A 14,572-nucleotide genomic window follows, 5' to 3' on the forward strand; every position below is an offset into this window, starting at 1 on the left:
GGCTCTCAGAGGAAGCAACAAGTGCTTGGATAGCAGCAGGCGCTTGCGAGAGGAGAGTGGTGAAATTCTCAGACAAGATTTAAACAAACAGAGACACAGACGCTGGCATTGCTGGCCATGGATACAGCCTCAAGCGCGCTGACAGAATAAGGCCATGAGAGATCACACACTGCCATCTCCAGATCAGGCCCAGAAGTATTCCTACAACAGCTCCTCTCACTTCAGTCAGGCTCAGCGAGTGTATAAATCATTTCTCAGAGGCAGGGGTAATAAAATGCTGGTGTCATTTCTTTTATTTCATATTTAATATTTAGTGGGACATTCAGCAGTCAGTGAAACTTATCAAGAATCAGATGATTAAGATGTTGGATTTATTTGCATGAGGAAGGTGCAGGAAAATCAAAAGTATTGCCATTTAATTTTAGCTTCCTCTATCCTCACTTTCTTTCCTCTTGTACTTTAAAAGCCATGTTACAGAGAGAAATAGTTGATATGGAAAATATCTTCACCATAGTTTATATGATATAAATCTTAATATAGTACAGGTAGTATCCAGACTAGTATAAGCTGCCTGAAAATAGATAATCTTTTTCAATATAAAAATAGTAGAAATAAATACTGTCATGAAAAGCTACCTTTATGTTTCAGGTTGATGGTTGTTGAGAATAAGTTTGCAGTTTATCCTTCTCATTACTTTCTCACACATTTAAATTCTCAAACAGTTCGACTGCCTCTCCTCCACACTTGTGCGCTCACGTGACGTGCAGTCACAGGTCGACTCTCGGGGGAGCTTTCCCTTTGGAAATAACCCCACCTTCAGGCCGTGCTCTGTTTCCACCAGCTGACAGCTCGTCTCAGTGGCATCAGCTCCTGCTGGAAACATCACATCAGAGAAGAGGGGAAAAAATTATTTAAATGCAGAACTCAGCACCTCAGTGAGCTCAGGCTTGGTGCCGCCTGCCCTTCCCGGTGAAACACAGTACATTCATATTAACTATGCTTCTTCTCAAGGCTTTTCGTGCCGCATTACTCATTGGTGGAGCCATGGAAACAGAGCGTAAGTCTGTGCTGTACTGACAGTGAGGCAGTGTGTGTAGTGTCGTGTGTGTGTGTGTCCTTGTGAGTCATGTTGCTGACTTGTAAAGAAGCACCTCAAACATGGCTTTTATCAAACTTGTGAGAAGAGTTTTGTGTCTGTTTCAGAGAAAGCCGCGGTAGGTTTCTGGCTTTCAGAGGAACGATATTTCTGCCATGGAGTGGTTTTTTTTTGGAAGTGGTCACGGTCGAGTTTATAAAGGATGCTCCTGATCTGACTCCCTTTTTTTATTTGTAACCAAGGCAGCAGTGAAAGGATAAAATACAAACAGCATACACTAAACACACAGAACATGAGGTGCACATTTTTAAAGTTAAACTTTTAATAGAAAAAGTGTTTCAGGACTTAATCAGATCTATTTACTTCCTGCACAGACTATACTCATTTTTAAATTTCCATCCTTTTTTAAATGTAAACTGGGAAAGAAAATCTACAGTCCAACCTCAGTAAACTGTAACAACAAATAGGCACAATCTCATTGTCAAAGAAGCCAGCCACGGATGCTTTGTTTTACTAGCTTTACCCTTTTATTTCTGTTTGGTTTTTATGCCAAACTTTCCCTTTGCCTTCTTGTTGGTCTGCATGACTTTATTCCTTTCTGTTCCTCCCAGTTTTATTTTGAAAGTTACCTAATGTGGCTCTACAAGTTCTTAATGGTTAAATCCTTTAGGAAGGAAGGAAGTCTCACTGAGATCAAGAGCTCTCTTTCAACCGTGGACAAAAAGCACACACAAAACTTGAGACAGACACACCAAAAAACAACCCATTATGCAATTTTTTTAACCTTCTCCCACTTATAGGCAGCAGTTTTTAAAAATTCAGGGTGAATCAGAGGTACGGCTAATGACCAGACACTGTAAGTACTGTGTTTCAGTTCAATCAAAGAGCAGAGGGAAGCAATCCGTCTTTGCAGCAGGGCCTTGTAAATAAACATCATATTTCATGATAATGCTGCTCTCTTTGATTCTCCAGTGGGCCCACCTCACTTTTTAATACAAGATGCAATGATGAGTAAGAAAAGAAACGCCTGTGATAAATTTGGGCCTTTGTTTTCTTCCCGCTGATTGAGTTCACCTGTGCTTTTTTGCCCTTCTCCCTGGTGTGTGCTTAGCCTTTGGGCTTTTCTCATTTCACTAATTTGTGCCTCCTCCTCTCCTCCATATTCCCGCCTATGACAATCAATCTCAGTGCGCCGTGCTGAAGGATGTCTCAATTCCTAAAATGCATCATAGCCAAGCTAAGCCAAGCCAACTTTATTTATATGGTACTTTTAAAAGAAAAAAGCATGTGCTGATCAAAGTCCTTAAAAATAAAATTAAAGACAAAAATAAATAAATAGATAATTAATAATAAATAAATAAATAAATATATTTAAAAATGGAAAAGTACTGGCAAAAAGCACCTACAAACCGATGATAGGAGAGGGACTTTTTATACAACTCATCTTTTTCATTCAGTTTGTTTAAGTTTAAGATGATCAAACTTTCTGCCCTTCATTCTTCTCTGTGAGATAAAAAAAAAGGTTTAATAACTTGTCAACTTTCTCCATGTTATGAATTTAAAAGTGTTGCTAAATATAAAACATGAGCACTCTTAAACCTGAGACTATAAAATACAGCAGTAGTTGGACTATAACAAAATAATTTATGACACAATTGTGCCATGAAGTTGCTTTAAAGGCAGTGATCAAATATGCAGCTCAACCTGCTGTAGTGACCTCTTACAAGTAAGGGAGCAGCTTATTCATAATGAATTACCACAGTTGAAACCACTATTTGTAAATGTACAACTGTATCACTCATTATCTGTTTGAATGACCTCTGGTTTGTTTAAAGCCAGTTCAACCGGTTTTCTCATAAATGACAAACTAGCTAATAGTGATATCAATAAAATACATCAATACGTATCATTCTTGTTAAATATTAATAAATAAACATCATTAATAATAAAAAAAACAAAGCATAAACCCTAATTGAAGTTAGACATAATGCTGTATATAACACATTCACCTATGAGTCCTCACAAAGATACAACCAGGCAACTGTCCCCACTGGCCAGGATGTAATTTTTTCTTGCCGGCACTTTTACAAAAACATCCAGTGATCAACTTTGAGCCTTAAACATTCCTCCTGTAAATGTCTTACCTTTAATTTTTGCGCAGTAAATGAGGTATTTAGTGTTAGTCATGCACGTCATAGGAACTGATCACGTTAAAGGAAGCTAATTGAAAATCTTTTAGCGATAAATAAAAGGAGTCAAGGAAAAACTTATGGAGGCACAGAATGTCTTGTGCTTGTCATTTTGACACTGAACCTGCTCTAGATGACTAATTCAAATGACTCAGACCTTTAAAATGTCAACAGCAACGATGCTTTGAAAAACTGTGAAAGGACAGTGTTGAGCGGACGAGCTATGTTACACTTACACCCTCATCTCATTCAACTGAAAGAATGTTCAAAGGCGCACGCCTTGCCGACCCTTTTCATCTGCCTGTCAGATTCGACCTGAAGCTGCAGCCTTGGATGTGCGCCTCTTCCTGCAGCAGTGGATGTGGAGTGCTTCTGTTTATATGGACATCACAAATAAACCCAAAGTTTGCCTCATTTTGTTTTGGCACATGGCCGGGGGGTGGGGTGGTGGGGGTTTATGATTAAAACCAGACTGTGCTTGCCCGACTCGAAGCCAGAAAAATAGATTGTAGTTACGCATACTCTGCACAAGAGGGAAGTACAGAAACACGCACGTGTCTTCAGCATCTGCAAAGGTGGACTCTTAAAACCAGTGCTTAACTCTATATCTGCTGTCTAATTTTCTGCCTCTGCTACAGGGACTTTTTCACAGAGTCATCTTGTTATTAAGTCTGGTTCTGTGATGATACATCTGTCTGTGGCATGAGAAGAAAGGCTCAGTCCCACCTCATCAGCCCATAACAGTAAATTATGCCAGCTCTGAGGCAGAGCTATGATCTTCCTGTAAATCTAATGACGACTTTTTTTTTTGTCACATGGTTGCAGTCAGGCGGCTGTGGGGTCTTCTTTTGCCAGTAACGGCTGAGCTCCTGCCAAGTTCAAGTTCCCTCGAAGTTATGACTAAGGTACACTGCAAAAAAAAGTCTCAAGATTTAAGGCCGTCACATTCAATATATTAAAGTGCTTTTTTAAGCCAAAATAACAGCAATGAGTAATAATCAACAGCTAATTGCATTTCGCAAGATCAGAAATTTCTCAAATCTACTCGTAAAAGAAGAATTTTACTTCAGCGAATGAAATTTTCTCACCCTGTTGACTAATTGCAACCACATGTGTAACCAGACTCAAGAATGAACTCTAATTTCTCATTTCACTTGCCAAGACAGACACGTTTTGCAGTGTAGTGAAGACTGGGAAATCATGTGACATCAACAAAAGCAGACGCATAACAATCCCTTCGCTGCCGCCCACACACAGACACCGCGCACTCGCACGCGCACACAAAAACACATATATCAAACACATACATCCTTTTTTGTAAAAAGGGAGGAACGCTGCAATTCATTTACTGCCTTTAAACCCTGCGCTGCCAGTAAACAGAGCCAACGTAATCAGCAGTGAGCCCGGACAGAAACATCAACATTGTAAAAGAAGAGCGAGAGAGAGACAGGGAGGAAAAAAAAGTTCCTCTAAACGTACCATTAATTGTTCCCCTGCCTGGTCCCTCTTTGACCTCCAGTCACTACAGCAGGGTCTCATGTTTCAGGCCCCCATGGCACTGGAGGACACCACCCCCCTCCTTCACACCATGCTGGTGCTCTGGCGACCTCTACTAGGGTAGGCAGGGGTCCTCACAGGCTTGGGAGGTGGGTATGGGCCCTTCCCACAGCGGCCGTTTTGGGGGTAAGGCGGAGGCTTTTGAGTTCTTAGATTGGAGGTGCTGTTCCCTATGATGACCTTAGGGTCTAGGGTCTGCGGGTGGGGTTCGGGACGAGCTTGGCCTGTGTGGTTGGAGTCTTTCGAGGGGTACAGGTGAGGCGGGTGGCCGTTCAAACCTGGCTTTTCGTGGTCCTTAATTAGATTGGGCGGGGTGAAGTGGCTGGTCTTCACTACCGACGCCATGTGGACAGGAGAAGGAGAGTTAGATCTGAGGATGACGCGGTCTTCATCGACGTGCTGTGATGCCTGAACTGAAGCTGGCTTGTGATTGGGCAGCATGGTGACCCTGAGGTCTCCTGAATGCGTTGAGTCGTGAAAGTTATTGGATGACCCCTGAGCGATGCAGGGCGGCTCCTCACTGAGGTCGATATTCGCTGTGAGACGATCAATCTGCTCAACCACCTGAATGAAAATAGAGAGAAATACATATGAACAAACTGCAGTGGAGTTTCAGTTACAGTACTTTGTTTGTGTACTTGCATTTTTATTCGACTTTCTGCTGCAGTTTGCTGGTCTGTAGCATTCATGTGTCAACGAAATGCCACAATCATCCCAGGAGTGGACATCTGAACAAGGTCAAACTGTGTAATGCTCAGAGAAGTTTAAAACAACCCAATCTCTACACCTACAGATCTCAGTTAGCATGTTGAATATAATATTAATATTGGGGCGACCGTGGCTCAGGGGGTTTGGGAAGCGCATCTGTAACCGGAAGGTTGCCGGTTCGATCCCCAGGCTCTCTGTCCTGGTCGTTGTGTCCTTGGGCAAGACACTTTACCCTATCGCCTACTGGTGTTGGCCAGAGGGGCCGATGGCGCGATATGGCAGCCTCGCTTCTGTCAGTCTGCCCCAGGGCAGCTGTGGCTACAACCGTAGCTTGCCTCCACCAGTGTATGAATGTGAGAGTGAATGAATAGTGGCATTGGAAAGCGCTTTGGGTGCCCTGAAAAGCGCTATATAAATCCAATCCATTATTATTATTATTAAACTTCATGAAGGTACAATTGCTCTAAGACTGAACCAATATGGCTTCTGTGGAAGAGTTTAGGAGAAAGACTTCGCTTTTCAGCATGGTTTAAGTTCAAGACTCCACACCTCTGGGCAGATGACACAAAAGTTGAGACGTCATAATTCACAGCACCACAGTTGGAGAAAACCAAACACAGCATATCAACACAACCTCACGTCAAGCACGATGGTGGGGAGGTGATGAGTTGGACTTGTTTTACAGCCACAGGACCTGGGCACCTTTTACCATCAAGTCAACCACGAACTCCTCTGTATCCCAAAGTACTTTAGAGCCAAATATGAGGACATCTGTCAGACAGATAAAGCTTGACCGAAACTGGGTCATACAACATGACGATGATCCCCACTGTACAGCTGCAAATCTACAGCAGGATGGCTAAAAAAGTAAAGAATCAAGGTGTTGCAATGGCCCAGAGTCCAGACCTCAACCTGCTGTGTCAAAATGCTGAAGTGGTATTTTAAGAGAGCTGTGCATAAACAAATGCCCGCAAACCTCAATGACTTGAAGCAACATTGTAGATTTTGCCAAAATTCCTCCACAACAACAAGTGAGACTGAAAAGTCACACAGAACACAATCACTTCAAGTTACTGCCGCTAAAAGTGCTTCTACAAGGGACTGAATAATGGTTTACACTTCATGTTTCGTGTGAAAACTTTAAAAACGTAAAAAAATCTACATTTTTTTATTTCTTCCTAACCTATTGCTCCACCTTAATACCAGTCACATGCTACATACATCAGTATTAGCACATGCTGTTGATAGCTGTAGCTCTTCGAGGCCATAACACTTTAGTTTGGAGACTTTTGTGGGCTTTTGAATGCAGGAATTTGTTTTTACGTTTTGGTATTTGTACTGAAGTAATGGATCTGAAAGCTTCTTCCTCCGCTGCCAAACTCTATTTCTAACTACAACAGATTGAGACAATTTAACCAATTAGTCAAATTAAAGCTCTTTTTTGTCTCTGGATCTCTTTTGTTTACAACTGTCTCAGTTCACTATTATGGCGGTTTTTATTTGTAACAGCAAAATGCCAGACCTTGCACCAACGCAGTCAGCTGTGAATCAATGCCATTTTACAGCTGCATGCAAAATGGATACTGTAAGAGCAGGGCATAATTTAGTAACAGTCTCAAGCCAGGCTTTTTAATGTGCTGCCCGGAACGCTGCCAATTTCGGCAGCGTTTTTCAAAAGGTCAGAGCAAATCGTTCTCAATCACTGCTTCGGTAGGAGATGATGACTGAGTTGCAAACAATGCAGTCAGCATGCACACACACACACATACACATACACACGTATACACAAGGACACATATAATGACATGCTCTTCATGAACGTGCACTCAGAGATACACGACCTGTGTCAATCTGTTCTGCACAGTGGATTGTTATGTCAGCATCTGAGCTTTGTGTTAATCCTTTTAAATGTCACAGTTTCCAGGAGAGAATTGATGAAAGACTGGGTCATCTGCACCAGATGCAGGTTTTTCTATATTAGACACCTGATGTATACGTAAGGATTATACAGTTATAATAATAGACCCTCCTACCTCTTTCATCTCGACGTGAACTTGCTTCAAACCCCCCAACACATCCTCCAGATCTGTCACCACTTGTCGAATTTGATCCCTCACCAAATCCTGCCGTCTCTTTTGCTTTGTCACCTCCAAACCCTGGAGCTGGTGGTTGTTTCCGGATGGTGATTTTGAGGTTTCTGGACTGGGGATGTCGGAAGGAGGGATGTAGGACCCCTTCCGTCTGCTTTGGTTCAAATTCTTTTGTGGGACCTCAGTGGGGAAAAAGCCACCACATCCATTCAAACCCTCCTCTGATCCACCCTTCAGTCTCCCTGGGTCCTGATGGCTATCTCCTTCCTCCCCTCCCTCGGTGAACACAGGCCTCGGTCTACAGTGGCCATTTGGCATGTGCAAATGGCCCAGTTGGGGATTGTATAGGTCCAAATGATGGTTCTCAAAGTTGCATCCATCGCTTTCCTCCTCATCCACAGAGACGTACCTGACAGTCCTCCTGTGTCTGTACCCCTGACCTTTGACCTGAAGATGAGGGAGAGGATGTGGTATCCCAGCGTTAAAGGGGTGTGCCCTGCTGTTGCTGCGCACCACACAGCCACACTGTTCTCTGACAGATGAATAGTGTCTCACCCCAGGCTCCAGTGGGTAGTTCCACTGGGCAGCGTTCAACTCCCAGGGGAAGACTTGGCTCAAGTCATCTGACTGGCTATAAGGGCCCTGCCCTGCAAACACAGACCTCCTCTGTGGGCTGTGATGACCACTTTTCTCAACTCTGTCCACCACGAAAGCTCTACCTCCTACATCTTTAACCCGAGGAGCCCGGGTGTCTCTCCTGAAGTCCAGCGATGGGTGGTCTGTCTGTCTGGGTGATGCTGGTTGATATCCCAGTCCACCGTGATGGCCGTACGGCTCATAGTGGATGCAGTGCTGGCAGGGGCATGGGGCAGGATTGTTGCTGTGCTGAAGAAATCGTTGGTGTCCCGTTGCTTGTGCGCCTTCTGTGTACATGTCCGAAGAAGTCCAAAGACTTGCGTCGAAAACGACTTAGAAAACAACTGGTTTCCTCCCCTCCCAGCTCTCTCCAGCCCAGTCATTCACTCGCTCTGTTTTCCTCATCTGCGTCTTCCCACAAGAAAACTTTTCACCAGCTCTTTTTTTTTAACTCTCTACCCAAGACTCCCTCCCCTTCCTTCCTGCCTGTTGTTTCCTTTCGTCTTCACTTCTGTAGTTAGTAATCTTTGCGTAGGTACTTTCCCTATACCCTCTTTCTCCTACTTCTCGTAACTTTTTCTTACTCCTTCTTCCTCACCCTGTAGCCCTCTCTCCTGCACGGGGCCCCTCTCCACCTCCCTCCCTCTCTCTCTGTCTCTCGTTCTACCTCTCCCGCCTCGTTGTTCTGTCTCATTTGCTGCTGCAGGCTTTCAGTCCCTCTCTCTCTCTCTCTCTCTCTCTCTCTCACTCTGGCAGTGTATTTCCCGTTTCCTCCCCTCCCCTCTCCCGCTCTCTTCTCTTTCTCCACCTCTTACTCCGTCTCTTGCCTCTGGTATATTCTCTCACTTCGTCGGCTGTACCTGAATTTGAGAATTTCTTCTTCACCCACCACCTGAAATCCTGCAGCTTTGTGAGGATCCTCCGTTAAAGGACTCCATGGATCTCTGTCTCTGAGAGAAGCGTGTGAAAGAGTCCCAGCTCCGGTGCTGAGCTCATTAGACCAACTAAAGCCTTTGCACTCTGCAATTAAACGCTGCCTGGGATTCCTCGGCCAGAGACTGAGAGAGAAGGGGAGGGGTGGAGAGAAGCACTTGGGGGAGGTGGGGTTTCTAACATATACACACAAGGGAGTAGACAGCTCTCTGAGTCAAGGAGACAGAGCCACTGCCTTTGTACAAGGGGAGCATTTTTCACTTTTCTCTACCTCTCTCCACACCAATTTCTTTTCCTCCTCGTCCTTTGCCTCTCCTATCATCCGCACTCTGTCACTGTCTCAGTTAAAGTGACTTCACCTCAACAGTTGTGCAAAACTTCCTTCTGCTGAGGCAAGCACAGGCAGGATATCTTTGCTCCCTCAAATCCATACATTGGGATTTGAATGCCACTTAAACAGCACACTGTTAAATGTTTGCAAGCCATGTTAATTTCATCATCTGTTTGATTGAGTTTCTTCTCTCTTCAGATAAGATAATCTCCAGATGAATGGAGCAAAAAAGAAAAAACAGAATTAGATAAGCATGATGAGTAATCAAGATCGCTCTCTCTCTCTGTCTCTCTCTCTTTCTCTCCCTCCAAAATAGCACAGTGCGTCAGTATTGCAGCTCTTTGTCCACAGCGGCTGAGGACGGCAAGGCGTTTATTTTCAAAGAAAATAACTGGAGCTTTGAAAACAATGGGTTGTAAAAAAGAACTACTGAGAATAACAGCAGAGGAAGATGAAGGGGATTCATCCATCGCAGCAGGAGGATGAGCAGTGCAGCTGCAGCCGCTGGAAAAGACTGGTGTAACACAGCCGGAGGAATTTATATATCTGTGTGCAGTTTATTTATGTGGGCACAGATATGCATATTTAAATATACAAAGGTAAAGTTGTTCAGATTGAGTGTGTAGTGATTCTTAAAATCTGCAATAACTCAATGTTCATCCACTTGATTTCTGTGGGAACAAGCTGTGATCGGTCATCGGTATATAAATTAAGTAGAAACCTCCAATGCTGAACATGCACCAACACGACCTGTTGACACATCCAGATGTTACAGAGCAACATGTGTCTGGCCACTAGATGACTGCAAGTCCAATAATAATTCCTCTCCTTCTAGCCGTGTTTTAGTCTCCACCATCTCGGGGGGAAATATCTGCCACTGTAGATGCTGAATGCTTTAGCAGCTTCACTAGTTGATAACTTTTTTTATTTGGTATGCAGGTGGCTACAGTCGGCATTTAAAGCTTTTTGAAAGCAGTGAGGTTAAACTCAGACAGCAAAGCTGCAAAACAGACAGCTAAACAAAGATCTGAAGAATGTCAAAGACTCTATAGTGCTGAAGGGAACTGACGGTTTAAAATTTCTGTGGGTTAATCACCATGAAACGCCATTTACACAAGCTAGGAGTCATAGGACCCTGATAAAGTAAAAATATTAATTACAGCTGCTTTAAAGAATAATTTCTGTCAGGGTATTTGTCGGCTACAGTAGCAGATAACTGTGTACATTATTTAGTATGCAAGCAGCTACAGCTGGGTTTTTTAAAGCAGTGAGGGTGGACCTAAAAGGTAGAGCTGCTGCACTGAAAGCTAAACAAAGATCTGAAGGAAGCCATAAGACTTTATATCCCTCAAGGGAACCAACAAGTGGTTTGAATTTTGTTTGGGTTAATCTCTATGAGCAGCCATTTTGGGCTTGCTTCTAGTCACATGACTGTTAGCAATCCTGACAGGAGTGATTGATCCCCATTTCCAGCCAGAGATATTAAAGGGATAGATGCCTTATTTAAATGTTATGACAAAATGCCCCATTGTTATCTGTCTATAGAGAACAACAAACCAGACTGAGTACATTTTGACTGCTTTTATTAGCACAATCCTGCCAATACTAAAGAGTCAGTTAGCTGAGAGCGAGGGAAAAAAGCAGTCATCAGTCACATTTGAACACTTTCTCGGTGCCATTTTAAACCCATGAATATAAGTCCTGCGCTCCAGCCATCTCGCTCTCATACATATAAATTCATTCAATCCAGACAGACAGACAGATGAGAAAGTCGATAAGAGAAGACAGAGCAACACCTCAGCCTGTCATCGGGTTCTCAGTGCTTCTCAGGAGGGTTTTCTCAGCCAGATCCTTGTCTGTGAGGTAAAAGGAATATCAAAGGTTGTCATTATCACACGGTCTGTGCCCATACATATAGATGGGTGCAGTATATGTGTGCATGTTGCCTCAGAAAGTTCCCAGCTTGTGCAGCTCTTACATCACACTGTTTTTTGTCAGCCGGCCCGCTTCACTGCACGACTGGAGGGGAAGCACCGAGTAGAAAATAGGAGCCACACTTCACCACTCTGAACTCTTTTGTCCTCGCCATGGTCAAGATGACCTAATTAGCACATATGGATATTTCGAACTGAGCCCTTAACAAGAGCTCAATATGGTGTCTGGAATGTCCTGGATGGCATGTGGCCTATTTACCCACCTGCAGATGTACAGACTTACTGTGGATAATTCAATGTGTAGTGTTTGAGTATGTTTTGTCTGTATTATACTGTTTATTGTCATAATATATAGGCTAGTTTTAGCCTCTCTGAACTAGCTACTAACTTGTATAAATATATAGGTTTATTTTTATTACCTCAGAATACACTGCTGAATATTTCAAGCCATGTTGTCCCTCAATAAGTCTGCAAGCATCAGAATATGATCAAATACTCCAACTAACCCAGTGACTGAACCTAAATGTGAAACAGAAAGGGCTTTTGTAAATCTGGTCCAACAAATTAGAATCAGCTTGACCCTTTTCTGTTGCTGAATGTAAATTTACAAACTGTTCTCATGCTAAGAAAGAAAGAAAGAAAGAAAGAAAGAAAGAAAGAAAGAAAGAAAGAAAGAAAGAAAGAAAGAAAGAAAGAAAGAAAGAAAGAAAGAAAGAAGAGAAGAGAGCTTAGTCCTTTTATCATGAGCCTTATAATAAAAAGAAAAAAGCTTTCTGACTTGACCTCTAAATCCATTCCTGAGTTTATGGGCCCTGAGTTTTGCCCTTTTATTTTGAAATCTTCTGTAGAATACCTATATCCTCCTTTGTTCTTGTTACTCCATGTTTATTGATTTATCCCCTAAACACTCATCCCTTTTCATCACAATTAAATATACCAAAGTTGTTTCCATTAGAAATAATCTCTTTATGGATTGAAATAGAGTGAATGTAAGTCTGCTTCACAGCATATTTCAAATGTGTGTATCTGCAGACTGGTATGCACTCCCTCCATTTCAGTCTTCCACTCTTAGTGTGCAATTGTGGGCAAGCTTGGCCCCAGCTGCTCACAGCTTCTCTTGCTAGGTTCCCACTTGTGCGTTTAGTTCAGCAAAAGGAGGAAAACACATTCCTTCGCTGTTTCCCCCATAAAGACAATGTTTAACGGCCTTTCCTGTATCATTAATGATGAGTTTTGACACCTCAGTGTTTATCAATGAAGATGTGGTTTGACGACAATTACAATAGCTTCTGGATTTTTCCATGAGTAGCTCTAGAAAAGGCAGTGATCTGGAAGCAGACCTGAAACATGACAAAACCCGCTCAGTCCAGAAAAGAGAAACAAGGGTCACCCCTAGCAGGCGTCCAAGGGGGAAAGGTCATTATTCTAGCATGTCAGGGGGGTCAGCTCAAAATATTCAGTGACTGCATCTATTAAACAAAACTGTCATCAAAAACAACACATTTACCCAGATTAATGCTTGCTGGGCCTCGTAAATTAAATTACAGTAACATAAATTTTTGTCAGCTAACTCAGAAACTATAAAACATGGGCACTGCCTTCAGGTCGAACAAAATTAGCCAATGTGGAAATGCCTAAAAACATTCCTCTGAAGTCCACAAGACGGCGATAGCTGTAGTTGCTAAAAGACTTGTGGTCCTTGAAGAAACAACTTTTTTGACTTTACCTCCATTGCAGAGTTTATGGGTTCAGTCACTCATTTAAGCCTTTTTTTTTTTATCTTGGTCATACCATGTTTAAATATTGCAGATTATCCTTGGTGTGCAAGTGGTTTCACAGTCTGTCCCAACCCTCAGAAAATGCTAATGTTGAGCCTTCAGAAACAAATGGATGTCAGGGTAGCTGCGTCCTTTTATTATGCTGTCTAATTAGTATCACAGGGCTTCTCTCATACTTTAAGTGCACTCGTTTCATTTCAGCGTAGTGTGAGTCCCATTGTTTTTCCTGTCATTTATATTGCTGGTAGACCTTCTGTTGTCCTCTCCTGTTTCACCGTGTGCATGTGTATTCGTTTCACCGCTCCATGCAAACACAACAAGAAACATCTGACTGATGATTATCCTTGTGATTTGTAATCCAGCATATAAAAAAAACAAATTTTTCCAAAAGTTAAAGTACTGATTTTAATCTGCAGTGGTCCTTAAGGTTTCTGCACCTTTGCACAATCTTTGAAATGTGCCATTCATTGTAAGTATTCAGCATTTCTGCCTTAAAAGTCACTTATTATTCAAAATCCACAGTTTAATTCCTTCTTCACAACTCAACCCATGTGCTTTCTGCTGATATTTCCTGTTTATCCCTACTGTAACTGTAACATAATATAAAATCAAGTACACAACATGAATGTAGTATACTATTAGTCCAGACTTGGATAAAAACAAAGAAAATGTCAGACTGCATGACTGAGCGACCAAAAAATGCATATCCTCAATGTGTCAAGGCATTTTTTGAAATTGCTCACTGTTCATGATGACCACACAAGATCTATTTAGGAGAATTTCTGGGTCACATCACATGGTCATCACAAGCAGATGCAGTTTCCCCAGTTGTTGTTATCACAAAAATGTAGATTACAGAGGGAAATGGAAATGCGAACATCCTCAATTCCACGAGAAGTGGGCAAACTCCATCTGCTCAAGCTTCAGATGCAAGTCGACGGGCCATGTGGTGATATTGTCTTCTCGGCTCCAGGTTCCACAGTCACGAATGAACCATCTTCTTTCCACTTCATACTCCGATAAAACAAATATTTTTCTACTATACAGCAAAGAAAAGCCATAGTTCTCAACTGTTTTCAAAACACATGCTGTCAGGCAAGCATTATAGTAAACAAAACACTATAAGATGGGCAAACTATGTCTTCAAGCAGAAATGTGATCAAACTACATGTAAGAAAAAGCTTCAGTTAAAGCTTCTGATGTTCAGCAGTTGTCATAATTCAAGAAAAATAAAGTAATAGTAAAACTCTTCAAAAAAGAAGAGAGTTGTGAGACTTTGACAACAAAATGTAAAAACATGACTCCCACATCGTACTGTGC

General features: G+C 42.3%; 1 protein-coding gene across 2 annotated transcripts; it reads right to left on the minus strand.

Annotated features, from left to right (window-relative positions):
• Positions 1-270: 270 nt before the first annotated feature.
• LOC113011174 (uncharacterized) lies at positions 271-8,914 on the minus strand. Of its 2 annotated transcripts, none has more exons than XM_026150585.1 (3): positions 7,584-8,914; positions 4,765-5,406; positions 271-870 (listed from the first exon to the last, which is right to left on the minus strand). In XM_026150585.1, the coding sequence occupies exons 1-2, from the start codon at positions 8,571-8,573 to the stop codon at positions 4,867-4,869; spliced, it is 1,530 nt and encodes a 509-aa protein (XP_026006370.1). In that variant the 5' UTR covers positions 8,574-8,914; the 3' UTR covers positions 271-870; positions 4,765-4,866. The 2 variants fall into 2 exon arrangements, with proteins under 2 accessions (XP_026006370.1, XP_026006369.1); XM_026150584.1 differs by having other exon boundaries at positions 271-873.
• Between the last annotated feature and the right edge of the window lie 5,658 nt (positions 8,915-14,572).

The sequence above is a fragment of the Astatotilapia calliptera genome, chromosome 18 (assembly GCF_900246225.1).
Source record: "Astatotilapia calliptera chromosome 18, fAstCal1.2, whole genome shotgun sequence".
In the NCBI taxonomy this organism is placed as follows: Eukaryota; Metazoa; Chordata; class Actinopteri; order Cichliformes; family Cichlidae; genus Astatotilapia; species Astatotilapia calliptera.